We start from the raw sequence: 20,620 nt of genomic DNA, 5'->3' as shown, positions 1-20,620 counted from the left end.
CACCGTTAGGCTCTCCGTAGTCTATGCCGACGACATTTCCATTTGGACGTCGGGTGTGACGCCACTGCAGCGTCGCGCGCGGCTTCAGAAGGCAGCCACTTTAACATCATCCTACCTTCGAAAACAAGGACTTCATATATCATGTGAAAACTGTGTAGTAGTGGCGTTCACCAGGAAATCATTGTCTCCATACGTGATATCCGTCGACGGACAGCTGATCTCGTACAGCGCGAGTGACAGATTTTTGGGGGTGGTCATTGACAGAAATCTCGCCTGGACCTCTCATGCGAATTATGTGAGAAAACGCCTGACAAGAATTTGTCATATGTTTAAGTTCCTAGCAGGAAAGACCTGGGGAGTGTCAATACAATCTATGCTGCAACTGTGCAGGGTCCTCTTTGTTGGATTGCTGCGGTACAGCCTACCGCTCATGTCCAGCACCTGCAGAACTAACCTGAATATAATCCAAAGCATCCAAGCCCAAGCCCTCAAGATATGTCTTGGTCTACCGCGGAGTGCGCCAACGCCTGAAATTATTGCAGTCGCTCAAGATTCCACTCTTAGCACGCACATTGCGTGTGCACAGACAATGCGTGTGCACATAAGACACTTTGCCCGGACCCCTTCCCACCACTTCGCAAGTCTCCCTGTAGATAGGCCCCACATGACATTCAGTGCAACTGTCTTCGCGAACCGTGCCTTTCTGAGGTCAGGCTACGCACCTGCGGCAAGACCTTCCATTCCTCCATGTTGTGTGTGCCGTACTCAAGTAAATCTTACAATCCCAGGACTTCAGAAAAAGTCGGACTTGCCGTCAGCAGCACTTAAGCAACTAACTTTACTTCTCTTGTACGAGAAACACAGTGACAGCGCACACTTCTATACTGATGGATCAACTACATCAACCAGTTCTAGTGGCGCTGTAGTTATACCAACAATGGGAATAACCCAATGGTTTAAGACTTCCCATGTCACTACGTCTACAGCTGCAGAACTCGCGGCTCTCCGCGACACGCTTCATGTGCTAAATGCTGAAACACCTAGAAAATGGGCAGTCTTCTGCGATTCAAGGCCGGCATTGCAATGTGTGCAGTCGTTTATCCGACAAGCAACTCACGATAAGCTCACATGCGAAATCGGGGAATTTGTCCATCACTTCAGAGAAAAAGGCCATGATATCTCTTTTCGATGGATACCATGTCATTGTAATGTCATAGGAAATGATGACGCAGATAAGGCAGCTTGGACGTCAAACCAAGACCGCTGCGTCCCCATTCCTCTCTCAAGGACCGATGCCGCGAGGCAAGTTGGCATTCTAGCACGCACGATCTCCTTGGCAGAGTGGAACACCACACATACAAGGCGCACAAGACTGCACAGACTAACCCCGTCACTCCAACTCAAACCTCCAGCGTGTCTACACCGACGTGAAGCGTCTCTTCTGTGTCGGTTATGGCTTGGAGTTGCCTTCACAAATGCCTACTCAGCACTAATTGGAATGGCTGATACTCCTGCATGTGATGTTTGCGGATGCGAGGAGAACATTGACCACTTATTGTGCCATTGCCCTCAATTCCAAGCACAAAGACAATCCTTGTCCAACACATTGAGGAAATTAGATTGTCGTCCTCTGAGTGAACACAGTACTAGAGCACCGTGCCCACCGATCATAGGCTCAAAAGGCAGTGAAGGCACTTTTGTGCTTTCTCAGAATGTCTGGTTTGCGCGAGCGGCTTTAACTCAAGTCCTGTCCGCACACGTCTCTACACCTTCTCTATCCCACTTTTCCCTTCCCCCAGCGTAGGGTAGCCAACCAGACTCTTTACTGGTTAACATCCCTGCCTTCCCATATTCCCCTCTCTCTCCCTCTCTCTCTCTCTCTCTCTCTCTCTCTCTCTCTCGCTTTGTAGCAGGCGTCGGGCTTTCACCGTCACGCGCTCCTTTTCAATTGAAAAACTATTCGTGTGTTTGCCGCATAAAAGGCCACAGGGCAGTGACGAAGGCGTTGGCTGTGCGATCTACGCCAGTGATGTGCTTCCCTCGCGGTGGTTCACGATAGCGATAAGCAGCAGACCCGGCTAAAAGCTATGTTCGTTTGTGCGCGCCACGCTCGGGAGCAGTGCAATCACGACTCGCAAGTGGGCATGCCGCGTGGTGCTCTTTTTTTTTTCTATTACGCGGGCATCCGCAGTAAACTTAAAAACACACAATACTTGATAGATATGATGATGTATGGGGTTTTATGGTGCAAGGGCCAGGTATGGCCAAAGAGCGCCATGTCTGTTACTTGATAGATAGAAAGACAAAGTGTTTATTCGGGCGTTTTGCAAACCGCACTGCAACTTTCTTATTGAAATTTTTTTTCCTAGCTTCGTTGCTTCAGAACTTGGTTGATTAATCTTGACCACTTACCTAATTAAGCAACATAGAAACAATACCATGACAGACTACATACAAAAGGAAGCAACATGCATTTGGTCGCATTATTACAGAGGGCATCGGCATATTTTTAAACTCTGGCTAAAGTTAGCTGAAACACCCTGCATACGTGCTCCACACCGTCGATTTGAAAATGACGTGCAAGACGTGACGATGACGCGTCCCACTCTTCTCCTCGACAGCCCCGTCACTTCACGCTCAGCGATTTCAATCTCGCCTATTCGAAAAGTCATATCTGCTTTCCTTTAAGGACTAAACCAAGAAGAAAAAAAAGCAGAAAGTGCTAGTTTGGATGGCAGCATATGCCATGGCACTTTTCTTGGCCGTCCCATTTGTGCAAGACGTCACTAAGGTGAGCTGTCCAAATTACGTTACCGGGCGGCACGTCTCCGAGCTGCCGAAAGCGTTTAGGCCCACGTCATATTATTAAGTCACCTATATTGAAAGGAAAGCGCTGAACACCGCCTCTCCCGCCATCCGTCTTATTTTATCAATAAGTCTATTGAAAGCGCCCTTTATGTTATTCAACTTTTTCTTCTTGATGGCTCAAGTTGGGAGCGGCTGGTTAAAAGCACTGGTTTGGCTTGTTTTAGACAATACGTTAGTATCGCGCCGAGGAAATTTCTAATTACCACGCCGCTTTTTACTTTTAAACTCGTTGCATTTCTTGCTGTGCATGTGGGTTCTAGCTAAAGGCTTATTTTCACGTTCTAATTTTCCACTTACCGCGCCATTGAGAAAGAGATAGAAAGAGCAAATAAAGAAACTGTAAAAAAAAATAAATTTTGCGGTCTTTTCACATTCGATTAGGAGGCACGCGGTAGTCGAAGAACTCGGGATTAATTTCGAACAGCTGTGGTTCTTTAACGTGCTCGTAATTCTAAGTGCACCAGCGTTTTTGCATTTCGCGGCCACGGAAATGAGGCCGCAAACGGGTCGGATCGAATACGCCACTTCGAGCTCTGCAGCACCACGCCGTAGCCGCCGGCCTACTGCGGTGGGTCGGGATATCTAAGTTCATCAAACAGTGGGATGTCCGCTGTACTAGTCCACGTGCGTCGAATGGCACAACAGTGCATAAAAAAAATTATTTGGAAATAAAAGGTGACAGTTTGCACTGCTTACGCATAAGATGATGCAGAGATAAACTACAAATGATCATCACTCAGGTAGCTTGACTCCAGCAAGCCTCGTGACAGTCGTATAACGTTCTGTGCTATAAATTGAATTTCATGAATGTTGTTTACCTTTGCAATTGTCCAACTTAACAGTACCAGTACAGCACGCTGCCCTACACCTCGTAGCGGCAGAGATGCCAGATAGCACCGTCGCGCTGTGTATATTAGTGTACGAACATGTTAACTATAGTAATTCTATTGCTCGGCTAGTCGGTTCATGCTTTACTAGAAACCATGGCGGCTTAGCGCAAATGGGCAAAAATAAGGAGAGGAAGGCACAAGGCGAGTGCTAACTCTCGACTGTTTATTGCGCACACAGGTATATCGAATTTATACGAAAAGATCCTTCAAACCGCGCATATAAAAAACGCGCTCTACAGCCCCCGCAACATTCTTTCAATAAAACGACTCTGAGAGGGAAAGCAGGTAACTGACATGTCAGTGATAGAAGACCCCCCAAGTTTCCTAATGTGATAGGTCTAATAATTAACGTGCAAGTACGTCCTTACCGCTGCCCATAATCCTTATCTGGTCTAGCCGTGGCTCACGCTGAAGTGCTTGGCAGTGGGCAGACGAATGTGCCCCGTCTTTACTGTTTAAAGACCGCTCGTGTTCCCGCGCATGCCTATTTACGCAGCGCCCAGTCTTGCCGACGTAGCTCTTATCACAGGATAGTGGTATTCTGTATGCACCACTCCGGTAGCACCTATTACATATGACCTGGAGTGTTTCTTGGAGCAACCACGCTTCTTACTACCATCAGATAGTATGCGTGGGCGTAACTGGGTGAGCTGGCATGGCGCGGAGAACAAGATGCGCACCCCATGTCTGCTTGCAACATTGTTCAGGTTGTGGGATACCCGGTGCAACTATGGCACAACTTCAGGTCTTGGCGTTCTGTGCGCTAGCTTTGCGCCTTTCGTTTGCTTCCCGCTTTTGAATTTCTGGAGGAGCGACTCGGCGACGGTCGTAATAAGTGTGCGGAGGAACCCAGCCGAAAGCAGGTGATCCTATTGTCGTGTAAATCTTGCCTGCACAGCGTGAGGGCACGACATTACCAGGGCAGATTCTAAGCAGTGACGGGCTATAGCTCTCTTGCCTGACTTGGAATGTGCTGACTCGCATGGCGTCAATTCCTTCCGTGCCCGTGGTGAGTATGCCCAGCAAGTGCGACCCTTCTGCAAAGTGATGTTGACGCCTAAAAACTGTAACAAATTTTGAGACAGCAGCTCGTGTGTAAGCACCAATCCGTTAAAAAACATCAATGTCTAAATATGCGGGATACGCCCTCCCCCATTAATACGCTGCTGCAAGGCACGGTCAATAGTGGACAAAATATGTCACAAAGCACAGGTTCGTCAAAGGAATCAATAGAAATGCCTTGTCTATTGTCTATAGAAATGCCTTGTCTAAAGATGAATTTCATAAATTCATCTTTAAATGTGATGAAGGTGACTTATAGATAAAACTGAAGTAATGATAAGGAAGTGTCAATGGTCACCCCTGCTGCATTTTGGAAAGCTATGACATCATTCTCGTCACTGCAGTTCCTGACACTGGCCAAAGGTTTATCGTTCGCAAAATAATAAAATGAATCCTGGGCATCAACAGCAAACAAGCAACCAATCGAAGGATTTGTCTGCAAAAAGTGGCGGGCATCCTTTCAGTTTTCCGTTGCGAATGGGTTACTTATGCGAAGTGAATTAAGGTGCTTCAACAAAAACTGACTAATCACGTTCTGCCACGAGCCGCGTTAGCTCGCAATTGTCCCAAATGGAACATAGGGCACTGTTTGTGAGCCACTCGCTCTGCGCTGCTTTTCAGTCAACCTCTCATATACTAGATTGGGGGCCTGTAGGCGTGTGCCGCTCTTTGATGCTGACTTGCGTAACTAGGTAATCGCCATAGGGAATGTGCCGCTCTAAAATGACAAAAAAATCCTTATAATTTTTCTGATGCTCGACAGAATCCAGCCCGCGTGGTAACGGCGCCTTATGGTGCAGTTTGCACAGTCGGAAGCACGGGAGAGCATCCCGACTGCAATCCGACCAGTCATTTTCGCGATGGGTGATTTTAACCAGCCGAATGTACCATTAAATACCTTTAAAATTCCTGTCGTGCTCGGCAGGATCGAAGCAACTCAACACGGTTTCTCCAAAGGCAGCAGCCTGATGCTGTAGCAAGCAGCATCAAAAATTCACGGCATACAATATGTACACAAAAGAAACGAGACTAAGTGTGTAGCTTGAAAAAAGAGTAGAGTTGGCAAGAACTGCTTTGCCGACGACATCCCACACACCTCCTCTATTCATGCGGCCAGTTTCGATGGAACCGATCGCGCCAGTTGGGTGGGCTGCGTCATTGAGTGAACACGTGCAACTGCATTCTGCCGGAAAAATGTCTGATGTAAAAACCGAACAGCGAACCAACATCAAGTTTCTTGTGAAACTTAAGAAATCAGCCATGGAAGCATTTCGAATGTTAACGTAGGCTTGTGGAGATGAAACTTCGTCTCGTGCACGTGTGTTTGAATAGCATAAGCGGTTTTCAAGGCGGAAGGAACAGTGTGGAAAATGAATAACGTGCTGGGCACTATGGATGTGATCCGTAGTGACCGAAGATTAAGTGTTCGTGTAGCTGCAGTTCGTTGGTTAACTTGGATAGGGAAGCTATTCGACGCATTTTAACGGACGAATTACACATGAGGAAGATTTGTGCGAAGTTTGCTCCAAAAGTTCTGTCCGATGACCAAAAACAGTACCGTAATGACGTGTGTGTGGACATGTTAGAACGCATTGCAAGTGACCCAAATTTGTTGGAATCTGTTGTAACATGTGATGAAACATGGATGGTTACGTATGACTGAAAAAGTAAGCGCCAGTCAATGTAATGGAAGTCTCCAGGATCCCCAAGACCCAAAAAAGCACGAATGCCAAAATAAAAATTCAAGGTAATGTTATTTGTCTTCTTCGACATTAATAGAATTGTAATGATTGAGTGGGTTCCCAGTGGTCAAACTGTTAATCAACACTACTACATTGAAGTACTAAATAAACACTCCAAGAGAAAATATGGGAAAAAAGCTCACAGTTGTGGAGTGAAGGATGGATGTTGCACCAGCACAATACACCCGCTCACACGGCGTTATCTGTCAAGCAGTTTCTGACCAGCAAAAACATTAATGGGATGGGGCACCCTCCTGATTCACGTGATTTGGCTCCATGCGACTTTTTTTACTTCCTAAAGTTAAATCTTGCTTAGAGGCATTTTACCTCAGTTGAAGAGGTTCCGGCAAAAACGGAGAATCTCCTGAATGGCCTTCCAAAAACCTCGTTCCAAAACTGTTACCAGCAATGGCAGCGCCGAATGCAGAAGTGTGTGAATGCTGAAGGAGACTGCTTTGAAGGTGATAATGTCACAGAGGACTGATTCTGCAAGTACAATAATTTATTGGACTAGTCTCGTTTTTTTGTGTATGTGTTAGTCTCGTGTGTGTTTTCTTTTTGTCTGTTCAGCGAGCGTCATTCTGGGTATGCGCTGCTGTTCAATGAACGTCTCGCCAACTTAGGTCACTATTTGTGCGGCCAGCGAGGGAACATTTCCCAGTGCTGGCACGCACCTGTGCGCCACGCATTTCATCTCGGAAGCCACGCACGGACTTGTCGGTGGCGCTAATAGATGGCACAGCGTGTCCAGAAAAAAGTGGGAGAGAAAAGCCCGGCTGCTGCATGATCCGTTTCTAAGCGTTCGCACCGACCGGCGTACCATACGTGTCAGATGCTCCCAGCATGACTTCACAGTGGTGCTGCTAGGTGGCGCAGCGTGTTAATTGGGAACTGCAAGAGAGAAGTCGGGCTACAGTACACGCCTCCTACATAACGCTTTTCGACGATGACAATACATTGTGCCGCAAGAGTGCTTCAATGCTAAACACATTACCATCGACAATAATTGTGTGATGGGTGCCACCAAAGTCTTTATTACTAAATAAATAAATAAAGAAAGAAAGAAAGAAATAATGAACAAGCTTATGTGCTAGCTTATTTATTTATTTATTTATTACGAACCCCAATCGGCCTGCTTTGTGGATGCGGCTCAATATGGCCGCTCACCTCACTTTGCCATAATGGCAACAGATCACAGATGCCATGCTTTTTCGGCAGCCTCGGTGGCTGGGACCCCTTTTTCTAAAGCGCAGCAGGATGCTGTTGTTTTGGCTCTTTCGGACGACAACAGAACGCAAATATACGCAGACTCTAGGTCGGCAGTCAGGGCGTTCGCCTCGGGCTCCATCACGAAAGAGGCCCATAGTATTCTCAAGAACAGGGCAATCACTCCACATACCATTACTTGGTTTCCGGAACACTTGGCCCTAAATCTCGACTTGCTCACCCATCTGAATGACATTGCCCACTCCCAGGCGCGCGTACTAACTCTCCGCGCGGGAGGAGGAGCCTTGTCACAGTCCAATGTCCAAGTGTTCCAGGACATTCTATTCATAAAACATTTCTATCTGGAGAGAAGAATCTTTTCTCCACCACATAAAGAGCTCACAAGACTTCAAGTAATAACCCTTAGGATGCTTCAGACTAGCTCTTAACCTAGTCTGGCCTTCCTGCACTGTTTATTCGCGAACGTTTTTTAGCTCAATGTCTCCAAGCTGTGGGGAGATATGCAATTTAAAACACATGCTCTGACGGTGTCCCTCCCTACGAGAGCATAAGGACATCACTGAACATAAGTGGAACTCGGCCACCAAGAGTTCGGAATACCATCGTCACCTTTGGGCTGTCCAGAGAGCCTGCGATGCGGCGGTTAGGTTAGGCTTAACTGTCCCCAAGGGGGAGTGGCCCATAGTGTCGCCCTATGGGGCGGCGCTTCTCAGGATTCTTTAATTAAAGTTCTTCGTATCTGTGCCCGCATGTGATTAGCATATTTAGCTTACTTCACGCACTTTCAGGAACGTTTCTATGTATCGCTCTATATTTCTAACCGTTTTCCCGCCAACACGGTTTCCTGCGTGGTCCATGTTCCAGTGGGAGATTACCGTGGTTGCTTAGTGGCAATATGGTGTTGTGCTGCTGAGCACGAGGTCGCGGGATTGAATCCGGCCACGACGGCCGCATTTTGATGGGGGCGAAATGCAAAAATACCGGTGTACTCAGATTTAGGTGCATCTTAAAAAACTCCAGGTGGTCGAAATTTTCGGAGTCCGCCACTAGGAGGTGCCTCGTAATAAGATGGCACTGCCGCCTAGTAGTCAGATCTATCCGGAAGAGAAACCTGCCATGAGTAACTGCTTCACAGGAAAACATGAAAGCAGGAAAGAAACAATATAAGATAACTGAAAGGGAAGCTCATTACTTTTCGGAGCGAGATCAGGATGCCTTAGAACACGCACCTATAAAGCGAGGTAGAAGAATGAAGAAGAAGCATGTGCTTGCTGCTGTAAAGGTAGGGAAACAATGAAGCACGTTTTATTAGAATGTGAATACATCCACGCAGCGGTTGATTTAGGCACCACTGGCCTCCTTGAAGCCCTTGGGTTCAGCGAAAGCAGGGGAAAAGTAAACATGTCCGCAATAGAGATTAGTAATTAGTAAATGAAAGCAGGAAAGAAACAAGTTAAGATAACTCAAAGGGAAGCTCATTACTTTTCGAAGCGAGATCAATATGCCTTAGAACACGCACCTATAAAGAGAGGTAGAAGAATGAAGAAGAAGCATGTGCTTGCTGCTGTAAAGGTAGGGAAACAATGAAGTACGTTTTATTAGAATGTGAATACATCCACCCGGTGGTTGATTTAGGCACCACTGGCCTCCTTGAAGCCCTTGGGTTCAGCGCAAGCAGGGGAAAAGTAAACATGTCTGCAATAGAGATTAGTAATTAGTAAATGAAAGCAGGAAAGAAACAATTTAAGATAACTCAAAGGGAAGCTCATTACTTTTCGAAGTGAGATCAGGATGCCTTAGAACACGCACCTATAAAGCGAGGTAGAAGAATGAAGAAGAAGCATGTGCTTGCTGCTGTAAAGGTAGGGAAACAATGAAGCACGTTTTATTAGAATTTGAATACATCCACCCGGCGGTCGATTTAGGCACCACTGGCCTCCTTGAAGCCCTTGGGTTCAGCGAAAGCAGGGGAAAAGTAAACATGTCCGCAATAGAGATTAGTAAGAGGCGATTGGAAGATTGGTGCATGGAAAAGCAGGGAAACGACAAAAAACTGAGGCGTACAAAAGCAAAGTTCACAATAGGGACTCACAAAATTTGGTTGTAGGAGTTCATCGTGTTTTTTTGTTCTCTTCTTGTTTAATGTAGGTAGGACATTAGGCAGTATAACAACAAGAGATTGGTGGCGCAACCCACGCCCCGTTCCGAAGGGGACGCTCATAACATCCATCCATCCATCCATCCATCCAAAAGCCCGGCTGCATACACGCCTCATACGTGACACGTTTCGACGGTTGCAATACTGTGCGTCGTTACTTTGCTTAAATGGTAATCGCATTAGTGTCGACATTCATCGCGAGGTGTGTTGAGCACGAAACGTTCAACTTTGAACAATGGACGATGAGCTGAACGAGAGAAAAAGTAAACCGAGGGGAACCATTATCTTCTACTATGATTGATCTCCCCTTAGGGCAGCAATCCACATAAACAGAGGCGACGGAAAACGTTATATTATTATTTATTTATTTATTTATTTATAATTATATGAGTACATTTGGCGGTTCTAGATGCCACTACCGTAATAGAGAGGCATGCCGTAGTGTAGTGCTCCTGATAAATTTTGACCGCCTGCTTTTCTTTGTTTTAAGCATGAAATGCTTTTAGCTCCCGTTGTCGGCGACCTTCAAGTGACCTTGAGCCGAAAGCCAGAGCCGTTATCCGGGTAAGTTGCGAGAAGAAAACAAGATCACGTGAGCAACCAGTGAAAACTTGAGACTCTGGCCCCCAACACTTTGTACAGGGCTGCATTACATCCGTTAGCTACTGCGCAAAGCAGTTACAAAAATATTGCTTCCGAGTGTTTGCTTCCTAATGTTTGTTCACAATATCACTGAAGCTGTAATCTCTAGTACGCTGAAGTTTTATTTGTCATTTGCAATAGCGACGTTCAAAAGGCAGATACAGGGCACCATACACTTCATGTTCATTTGACACCAAGACATGGTTGCCTGTGCTGATTCTAACAATGGCGGTCCGTGAATTCCGTGGCGCGGGTTTCGCGTCGCCTCGAGAGATGGCGCGACGCGGCATGACGCCTCCTTCAGGCAATATTCCTCTTCTAGCTGGGCAGTGCTCTCTGTCTCCCTGGCGTCTTTCGCTGCCTGTTGTGCCACCTTCAGCAGGTTTTCTCCTAGCTGAGCAGCGTCCACAGTATGGCATGGTGCGGTGTGGTGCGGTGTGGTGCGGTGTGGTGTGGCGGGGTATGCCGTTGTGAACATGCACTGCACACATTTTGAGATTGCAGCTAGTATCATCTCCAACCAAACTGCTTTGTCGGCTGCCATTTCATGATTGCATCTACTCTCGATTACGGGAGAGCCAGAATTTTTTTTCTTTTAAAGTGGCCCCATTGTACGGTACACGAGAGTATATTTCATTCATTCGGTGTTGGGCTGCTGAGCACGAGGTCGCGGGAAAGAATCCCGGCCATGGCGGCCGCATTTCGATGGGGGTGAAATGCGAAAACACCCGTGTACTTAGATTTGGGTGCACGGTAAAGATCCCCAGGTGGTCGAAATTTCCGGATTCCTCCACTACGGCATGCCTCATAATCATTAAGTGGTTTTGGCACGTAAAACTCCATAATTTAATTTTTTTATCTTTCATTCCGCCCCCATGAGGAATGGAGCCGTCGGGGCTGGGATCGAGCCTGTGGTCTCGAGCTCAGTAGGACAAAGCCGTAACCAGTGCGCTACCATAGCGAGTTAATTTGTTTGTTTGTTATCAGCTAGCCGTCATCTCGTGACAATCGGACATGACTACAGGATGCAATAGCTTCCCATGAAGTCCTGTTTAAAGGGAAACATATGAGCGTATGAATTCGTTTCACGCCTGTAGTGATAATTTCTTTGCTTTCACTCAGTGCGATGACTGAGTTGCTATATATGGCGTTCGTATTCCCCTTTTCCTGCTCCAGGCCGATTTCCTTTTTCCGGACCAATTCTCGACGATGACGAGCGGTTTGCGACGGTAAAAGAAAGCAAGAATGCTCGTGTACTTATTATCTTCACACTTTGCTAATTTTTGATGGTGAATATAAATTCGGAGCCCTGAAAAATTACGCCTCTCAAGCGAGGCCCCGTGTATCCCTGGAACACTAAAATAAGCAAATAAATAAATAAATAAATAAATAAATAAATAAATAAATAAATAAATAAATAAATAAATAAATAACTTGTAGTGAAGAGGAATGCCCGGCGCTGCAGACAAATCGCCAGTCATCCGGGAGGCGCGAGCTCGAGATTGCCTGAGCTGCTCTGGCTGAGACACGCTGCCTGCTGCTCTCTTGTATCGTCTTCATATTAGATCCTGGTGGAGGTGCTGCGGTTTTCCCCCAACCTGGAATTACGCACCCGAACTCTACTATGCGTCATGCCTGACGACCCCAGCTTGACATCCCCATCGGTTACTCCAACCATCGTATGTGCCGGTGCCCAGCGTCAGCGGGATCCTAATATCTTCAGCGGCACCAATGAGAAAGACATTGAAGATTGGCTGGAATCGTATGAACGCGACAGCAACACCAACAAATGGGACGATCCCCTCAAGCTTTGCAACGCGATCTTCTATTTATCGGGCGTCGCCAAGCGGTAGTTCAAAAACCGCGAAGCCAATTTCCGCACGTGGGCTAGCTTCAAAACCGGCATCGTAGAAGTTTTAGGCCACGCTGGGGTGCGCAAACTTCGCGCTGAACAACGCCTATGAAGCCGATCCCGTCAATCTGGTGAAACGTTCACCAGCTACATAGATGACATCGTCGACCTCTGCCAGCATGTCAACCCGACGATGGTGGAGGCGGACAAGGTACGTCACATCATGAAGGGCATTTCCGACGTTGCCTTTCAAAATAAATAAATAAATAAATAAATAAATAAATAAATAAATAAATAAATAAATAAATAAATAAATAAATATTCTTTCTATGCATGGTAATCATGATTCGAATGGACCTTAGCGAATCAGGAAACTATCGAGGCACAAGTGACCACGAAGGGATGATATAGAGTGATGAAATGCACCATAGAGGAAAATCAAATTAAGCAAAACTCCAAGTTCGAAGCATTAAAGCGTTAATACTTCGTTGTCTGTGAGAGTGGATGCAAAGGCAGTACAACGACTTCATTTTCATACCTGAAATTCAAGAGATTTGGGCGAGATCATGCTGTTGTTCTTACTGCAACGTGTGTTTCTAGTGCGAAAAAAACAAATAAAAAAACTACAACAGAAAGACTTGAAATGCCTGAAGCGCTTCAAACACGGTACATACGTGACAGCAAAATCTGAGAGCTGGGCGAAATGAATTAGCAAAGTAGGAATTCAGAAAGACTCATTCCTAATGGCGCTTTGGCTTTCTTGAAACGTGACTCGTCAACTCCAAAGAACTGGCCGCCACGTGCAGAACATCCATCTGTAGAGTGGAATCTGCTGCAAGGTTAGAGGACCTCGATGCGAGCGACCGACGAAAAGAAAGTTCCTTCTACGTGACGTCGGGCTTGCCCTCGTTTAGAATCCCTACAGGCCTCTATCTGTTTGCACATTCTTTCACGAGCGAAGGAAGAAACCGTTGCAAAATATTCCTTTCCCCTTCGCGTCCGATGCGAGCGACCGACGAAAAGAAAGTTCCTTCTACGTGACGTCGGGCTTGCCCTCGTTTAGAATCCCTACAGGCCTCTATCTGTTTGCACATTCTTTCACGAGCGAAGGAAGAAACCGTTGCAAAATATTCCTTTCCCCTTCGCGACCGCCTGTCGCAAGTCGGCACAGCGAAGCGGAGCGCAACCCCTGTTCCGTCGTGCAGATGTTGTCACTGAGGAATGTCTCGCGCCTTTAATTTTTGTCATGAGACTCACGCGCCGACTCGTAAAGCTACATGTGTCCCGATTTAAATAAACAAAATAAAACGAAGAAAGGAAGGCCAGCGCGCACTCGTTTCTCCAGCCGCAATACTTGCACTGTAGTTCAAAGGACACACCCACGTAACAGTGATAAACGCGCCGCCTGTCCGCGCAAGAGGCACACGCATTACGTGCGCTCGAAGGACCATGCACCGCACCCGAGAAACGCACGCGAGTGGCGGCTGACAAACAACGCAGCAGGATGGCTCGGGCGATGAAAAACCCCTCATGTTCTACCAGCCCACGTGTGCGTAACCCCCGCTCGGGCGCAGTTTCCTAACACCCTTGAACTCGCTGGAATGCTCGAGCATGGCTACCACCGGCCGACGACTCCTGCGATTCCGCCATTCGCCCCGACCACGATCGGTATGCGCCCGACCTGCGCAAGTGGGCCTATTGGCACCGAGTAGAACGCTTTACGACCGATCACACGCAAGTCGTGTCAATCAAGGCGCCTCGGATACGCATCCAAAGCGCACCTTCTCGCCTCGGCCAGTGCTGTAAGTACCTATCGCTCGTGCTGCACTGAGACGCCCTCGCAGCGCGTGCAGCGAAAAGCCAGGCGTACTGTGGGGGCCCCTACAGAGAGGGCGGCTTCAAGGTCGGCCGTCTGTCTACCAAGGTAATGTCCGCTCGTGCTCGCGAACAAACGGCTCGCGCCTGAATCGCGGGCCCCCGCGGAGCAACGCTGATGACGACGACCGGCGGTGGCGGACAAATGGACAACACACGTGCGGTCAGTGTGCGTGTGTGTCTGTGGACAGGGCGCGCATTTGCGTGCCGGTTGCGTCCTAGCTCTTTCATTCTCTCTCTTTCTGGTCGGTGGAATTTCAAAGACGGACGTTTCCCGCCCGCATCGTTTGACAGCAACCATGCCGAGAAATGCTCGGCTTGCAAGGTAGGGGGTGGAGAAAGGAGATGAGGGAGGGGGGGGGGGAGGGAGACAGCCGCGCCCGTTTCCTCACAATAGCGCACCGTCGGTCAGCAGTAGAGAGCGCCAACAGTTTGCAGCGTATGCTGACGCAAATCGCCCGCCGCGTCGCCCCGACGACGACGACGACGACGCCGTGGTGAGCCGGTGCCAGACTGCGGTGCAGCAGCAGCAGCAGCAGTAGAAGCCGCCGGCGGCGTAGCCCGCCAGGTTTCGTGCCGAAGGGGGGTGAAACCTTGTACCCATTCCGAGCAATTAATTGTTCCCCTTCCGAGCAAGGAGAGGGGTGCGGAGACGGGGCGAGCGCCTATCGGCGCCGGGGCGAAAGCGGTCGCCGCGAGCGCGCGCGCCGAACCAATCGAACACCTGCTCAACGCGCGCGGCCGCTTTGTTTCTTTCTTGGCTTCCTCGGGCTGACACCGTAAACTGATTTTGTCCGGCGTCCCTGCGAAGGCGATCGCGCGGCGGCGCGCTTTCACGCGCTCGCGTGCCCTTGCGAGCCGGCCCGCCCGCCCGCCCGACCGTCCGGCTGGCCGGCCGCTGCGGAAGGGCGAAAACAAGATCGGGCCTCACGATACCGCGGCCGGGCGCCGGCGCTGCGCGGGCCAGTCGTCGTCTCGCATCTGGGGCGTTGGCCCTGCAGCGGCGCTGCTGGCTGGCTTGCCGACGCCGCCTTGTGCTGCAGCTGTACGGCGCCCGCTCAAACAGCAGTCTTGGCCGCCGATCTGGCTCCCCGACGCCGACGTCGTACACACGCACATACATACGTACCGTTCGCTCAGCTCCGCTTCAAACGTTTAGCCGCTGGCACCAGCGTGCGTGGGTGCGAGCGCGGGCCTGGATGATTCTTCTGCCGCTCTAGTATTTCTTTTAGCACCTTGCGAGCGTAGGTGTGCGTGGGCGCCCTCTCGTGCGCTTGTTTGCTGAGCATTTAGATGCAGGGACAAAGATTATGTCAGGGTAATGGGTTCGAATGGCCGATGTTCTTAGCCGGCACTGGAAGCATGAAGGGCGTATTTGGTTCAGGTGCCCACGGAAATTCCGTAGATGGGTCTTTCTATGGAGAAAGACAAATCACGAGCATACCTCTAGTTGCAGCACTATCTTGATTGTGGTTACGTTCGGCACTCTTAGGTTGAACCCTCAATATTCAATGTTTCACTTTCTTATTCCTTCGTGTCTAGATCTGCACTGCTGCACCGAGGAGACTTCAAACCTACTAGAAGATAGGAGTGGCCAACAACTAGGTATCATCTCCAATGTAGTATAATTAGTTTTAAAGTTGACATCATTTGTCAACATATGTGGCAACATATGTTACGTCTCTTAAAGATGCATATAGCCAGGAGTGACTGCGTCAGCGCTGCCGCCCTCATACACCAGGCAGCCCTCATACACGGCCAGCACACTGCCAGTAGTCTGAAACGAACGAACGAACGAACGAACACAAAATGGTATCTGATAGTGCCTTGCACCTTTTTTCCCTAAGCTGGTACTCTCCTCTCTGCCCGTTCACTTGGGCCGGCACCGCCTCGTCCATGTTGTCATGGTATGCGCTGCGCCGCCGTCTCCAACAGTTGTGAAACGAGTTACAGGTACGAAGGCCAGAGCGGTGAGGAGGAGGTGGCCATGATGAACGCTCTGCGAGCCCCACCGAGCTTTATCGTTGTAAAGGCTACGGCGCTGAGCGGTGCTCCCTAAAGCACTGCAGAAATTAGTGTCTTGCTCTTCACAAACGCTTTCTCTCTCTAAGCTAGCTACATTTAGCATCGTAAGGCAACGCACTAATAAATTTTGTGGATACTTCCTGCCATCAGTTGTTCAGTCTGTCTCTATTCGTTGCAATATTACTCATAAAGGTTATAACTTCAGGCAAAGATGAAGCTTGCAACGCGCTTGAAAAACATAATGAAGTTGAAGAATAACGCGAATACGCAGAATGAATGTGAAGAGTGCAAGAAGCCTCAATTTGTACATTCTAACTGTACACCCGACACATACATTTGCCTAACCGTGGAAGTTCGTTTTCAGCGTCACGTGCCACAATCCTGCGTCGCTGAGTGCTTGTGTAGACACTCTCAGAGTACCTAAGTCACTTTTTCTAACTGCGCACTGACTGTCTGGCACTTGTCTATGCGATTACGAAGCGTCAATTAGGGAACCGCGCTCCTGGCCTGCGGCAACAAGCGTGCATGACTTCTTGCATGCGTGGCGGGTTTGATCAACGCCTTGTTTGATCAAAGCGAGCCATTCACGCTCAGTGAGTCAAGCGTTAATATTGCTTCACGATCATGATATAGGAACACCATGACTGGAGAAAGCGGATGACCGAAAATACAGGGTTTGACGGGCATTGATAGAATGGCCAAACCCTCTCCCTAAGCTTTGGAGCACGTCGCATGTTGGCGCCAACTGCTCAACGCGGAGAGTGTTCCGGCCACGGCTACCAGCGTTCAAACGCATACTGGACGCGCCAGCACAAGTTGAACGTATATGTATGCTATGGATGAACTTATAATTGTGGGTGGCTTTATTTGTTGGGAAGTATATTGTCCATCGCTTTCGTCTTATGCGACGTATGCTTAGTTGCGGCTCGGGACATGCGCGTACTGCTTTTGAAGACGGCCGCTACCGTCACACCCTTCCCCTTCTATTACAGCTGCTTTTTCTAGCTATTTTCAGCTCTAACCCATTCAGCTCTCTGCTCGAAGCCAATTGTTTCTGTCACCCCTTATGGGCAGGACTCTAAAAGAAAAGAAAAACTTCCAACACGTCCGTCACGGCGGAAGGCTAATTTGGTTTAGAATTCCGTCCGCGCGCGCCACTTTCTCCAAAGTCACGCCCTGCCGCGAGTTCGCTTCCGCCCGGCACAGAATTATTCCGGAATACCGGGAGCGCCGGCCATAACTCGGGCGCGCGCGCTCTTCCTGGCTGCGGTTGCGTGGTCGTGTCGGAACGCACGTGCGTGCAGTGCACTTGGGAGTGTGCAGCAACATTCAGGACATATCTCTGGTGTGATCGAAATAATAAAAGACTAACGGCGCTAAAAGTAAAGAAAAAAAATGAAAAAACAAGAGAGAGCAGCAAGGAACAGGCACGAGAGGAGGCGAAACTACGGCGCCGGTATTTTCGTGTTCGCGACGCACGAAGGAGCAGTACGACAGCAATACTGGAGGAGAGCAGTTCCGGCGACCCGATAACGACGATGCTGGTGGCAGGCGTGGATGATGCGGCGGACGGATAAAGACAACAGCGAGAGGCACAGCGACGTGGCAGCGGCGCTGGGAGGAGCGCCGGACGCGTTGGCGGAACTAAGCGAGCGATGGTCTCTGGGTGCCGCCGCATGCGGCTAGCACGCGAGCGGCGCCAGCCAAGCGGAACGGCCATTGCGAGACCACTTCAGCTTGCGCGTGCGTTCACGCGAGCAAGCGGATCGGTCGCCGAGCGACGCAGTACAGGAGAGCACTGCTGGGTGTCAAACAACGGCGAACCGTCCCACTCGATGAACAACGGGACGGAGGCTTTGGTGCAGTGCGCGCGCGTTAACTTTCTTCACTTATCGCTTCTTTTCTCTCTCTTTCTCTCTCTCTCGTTGGGGCTAGTCCGGTCACAAGCCGTGGCGGCGATGACGAGGTTTGGACAAGCGTTGTCCGCGTTCTATTGTGTCCACTTCGCCGGGGTGTTATTCGCGCGCTCGAGCGTTTTGCCGATTGCCCACGTGATTGATGATTTGCGATATAGCGACGGCTGAGAAACAAGGAGATGTTTGATTTCGAAGTCAACCCTACACAGCGTAGGGTTATTTGTTATTATGAAATGTGTGTACGGAACGCAAGTATCGCCAACGCGAAATGAGGGCAGGCGTTCTTCTACCACGAGCAGGCAGACCTATTACGCGTGTACGTGCTCAAAGGCTTACGAGTGCGTCTGAGTCATGCAAGGTGTGGTTGTTTAACGCGAACGAAATTAAAGTTTATCTATTGTGGCAAACCCAGTCGCTAACCATGCTTCGCATTGAGAAGTATCACGTCAAAGTCTGTGGACTGTCTTTCTTGAGCCGCTTTGGAGCATGGTTATACCTGTGATGAACGGAAGACACAGACATCTGTTATCGATCATAGTATACTTTTAAATGCGACACGTATAGTTGAGCTCAAAAGATGGGGAAGCTGACCGACGATGACGTTGTCAGTGTCACATAACCTGAAGATCATAAACAAAATGTGCTGCCAAGCTCGTCGTGATCACCACTGAGCCCCATCACGACGGCTTGGTTTCGCGAGGGAGCTGTCACTATTCCACATTGAGGTGAGTGACAGTTGAGGTGAGTGACAACTGCAAGGATATTGGTAATGGTGAGTGAGAATAGAGGTGCAGAGGCGGACCCGGACAGGTTCATGTCAAGGCGGATAGTTGAATTCATTGCAGCTACGGTCGTCTGCATAATGTCCTCATCGACGAATGTTTTATACAGTTCATTTTAATTTCGGAGCGTGCATGAGAGAATCCATTTTTTTTTTCGTGTAACATGACAACTCTGTACAGAACAACGGACCTCAGCGATATGTCTAAAGAAATAATTTGGAGCTTAGTACGTAGTGTCTAATCGACAAAAGAATGACAGCGGTAATTATGTTTCAAATTGTACCAGGCCTCATTACATCAGTCTACGCACACTTGCAGTCGTGGCGCACGACTTTACGCATTCCAATTACCGAACTTCATGTTTATATCGTCTTCACTTTGCATGTAATGAGCCGAACTTCCTTGTACATGAAAATGCGAAGTCCATCTTTAACACGCCGTCTTTTTCCTCCTTCCACCTTCTGTTTCTCCTAGGGTTGAAATCCCTCATGGATTTCACAAGCAGAGTTGCATGTAGGTGATATGCGCAGGCCGGAACAACTCTCTGTGTTTTATTGCAGAGCTTTCTGTCTGTCTTAAATTTCTGCAAACAGGTAACAAACCTCAGATAGAGAAAGCCTATAACGAGTGGACACTTATGAGCGACTTAAGGCCTTATGAGTGACTTTCGCCTTAACTTTCCTTGTCCTGGTTCAGGAGCATGCATTGGGGTATTGCAGTGACCTCTTATTTATTTGTACTGTGTTTTTCTGACAGTGGCGAAAATATGGCAGACAGCTGCATAGATAGATAGATAGAATAAACTTTATTGTCCAATGGATAAGGTGATCTACCCACCCCCCGACACGCAGGTCAGGGGGCGAGTGCCGCCGCCTCAGACAGATGCAACAATCATTGCAGATCGGGCAAGCTCTGGTCAGATCTTCTTGTCTTGTGTTTCACCTGTGTCGGGCTGTTTAATCAAGGAAAGCACCTCTTTTGTGCGCAAAGCATCAATCGAGGCACTACAAGAAAAAATACGAACGACCTGATTTCCAGAGCAAACGTCTCTTCGAGGAAGCCTCCCCAAGCCTTCGTGCAGAATCTCAAACTGTAACTCCGTGCTCGCCGGCATCCTAACTGTGTCACGGGGCGTGCTGTGCGTTGCCCCCCTCGTACGCACTTTTTTCCCGACGCGTGGTCGCGCGAGATGAGATAAGCGCCTAACGAAATTATTCACGAACGCTAACAGATTTGCAGTTCTCAGTCTCTTGGCGATATGTGCTGTCGACTGGTGCGTCCGAGCCGCGAGAAGGGCCCGCGGAGGACGGACGGGAACGAGTGTGCTTTGCCGCGCAGTGATTAAGCGCGTTTCGCTTGCGTGACCGAGGAGCGGCTGCGGGCAGCCGTCACAGTATACTGCATGGAATTTGTTATTCAAAGGACAGCTGACCGTCTGCATGCCGAACACTAGGACGGAAACAACAGCAGCAGTGGCGGGGCCGGCGGAAAGTGAGAACGGAACGCGACTTGCGAGAGAAGGGCGGCGGCGCCGGGGCACTTTTGCCTTTTTTTTTTATTGTTCAGTCCGTTGCTCTCGCC

At 48.9% G+C, this 20,620-nt stretch overlaps 1 protein-coding gene across 1 annotated transcript in view; it reads left to right on the top strand.

The window, feature by feature from the left end:
• Positions 1-12,220: 12,220 nt before the first annotated feature.
• LOC135903549 (uncharacterized) overlaps positions 12,221-20,620 on the top strand; it is an 88,392-nt gene continuing 79,992 nt past the window's right edge. The window contains exons 1-3 of the mRNA XM_070530924.1: positions 12,221-12,438; positions 12,589-12,652; positions 14,154-14,243. Coding sequence (XP_070387025.1) covers positions 12,221-12,438; positions 12,589-12,652; positions 14,154-14,243 — 372 coding nt within the window. The remainder of the gene's footprint in view (positions 12,439-12,588; positions 12,653-14,153; positions 14,244-20,620) is intronic.

This window comes from Dermacentor albipictus, chromosome 1 (assembly GCF_038994185.2).
Source record: "Dermacentor albipictus isolate Rhodes 1998 colony chromosome 1, USDA_Dalb.pri_finalv2, whole genome shotgun sequence".
Taxonomy (NCBI): domain Eukaryota; kingdom Metazoa; phylum Arthropoda; class Arachnida; order Ixodida; family Ixodidae; genus Dermacentor; species Dermacentor albipictus.
This window is presented reverse-complemented; position numbering and strand designations above follow the sequence as displayed.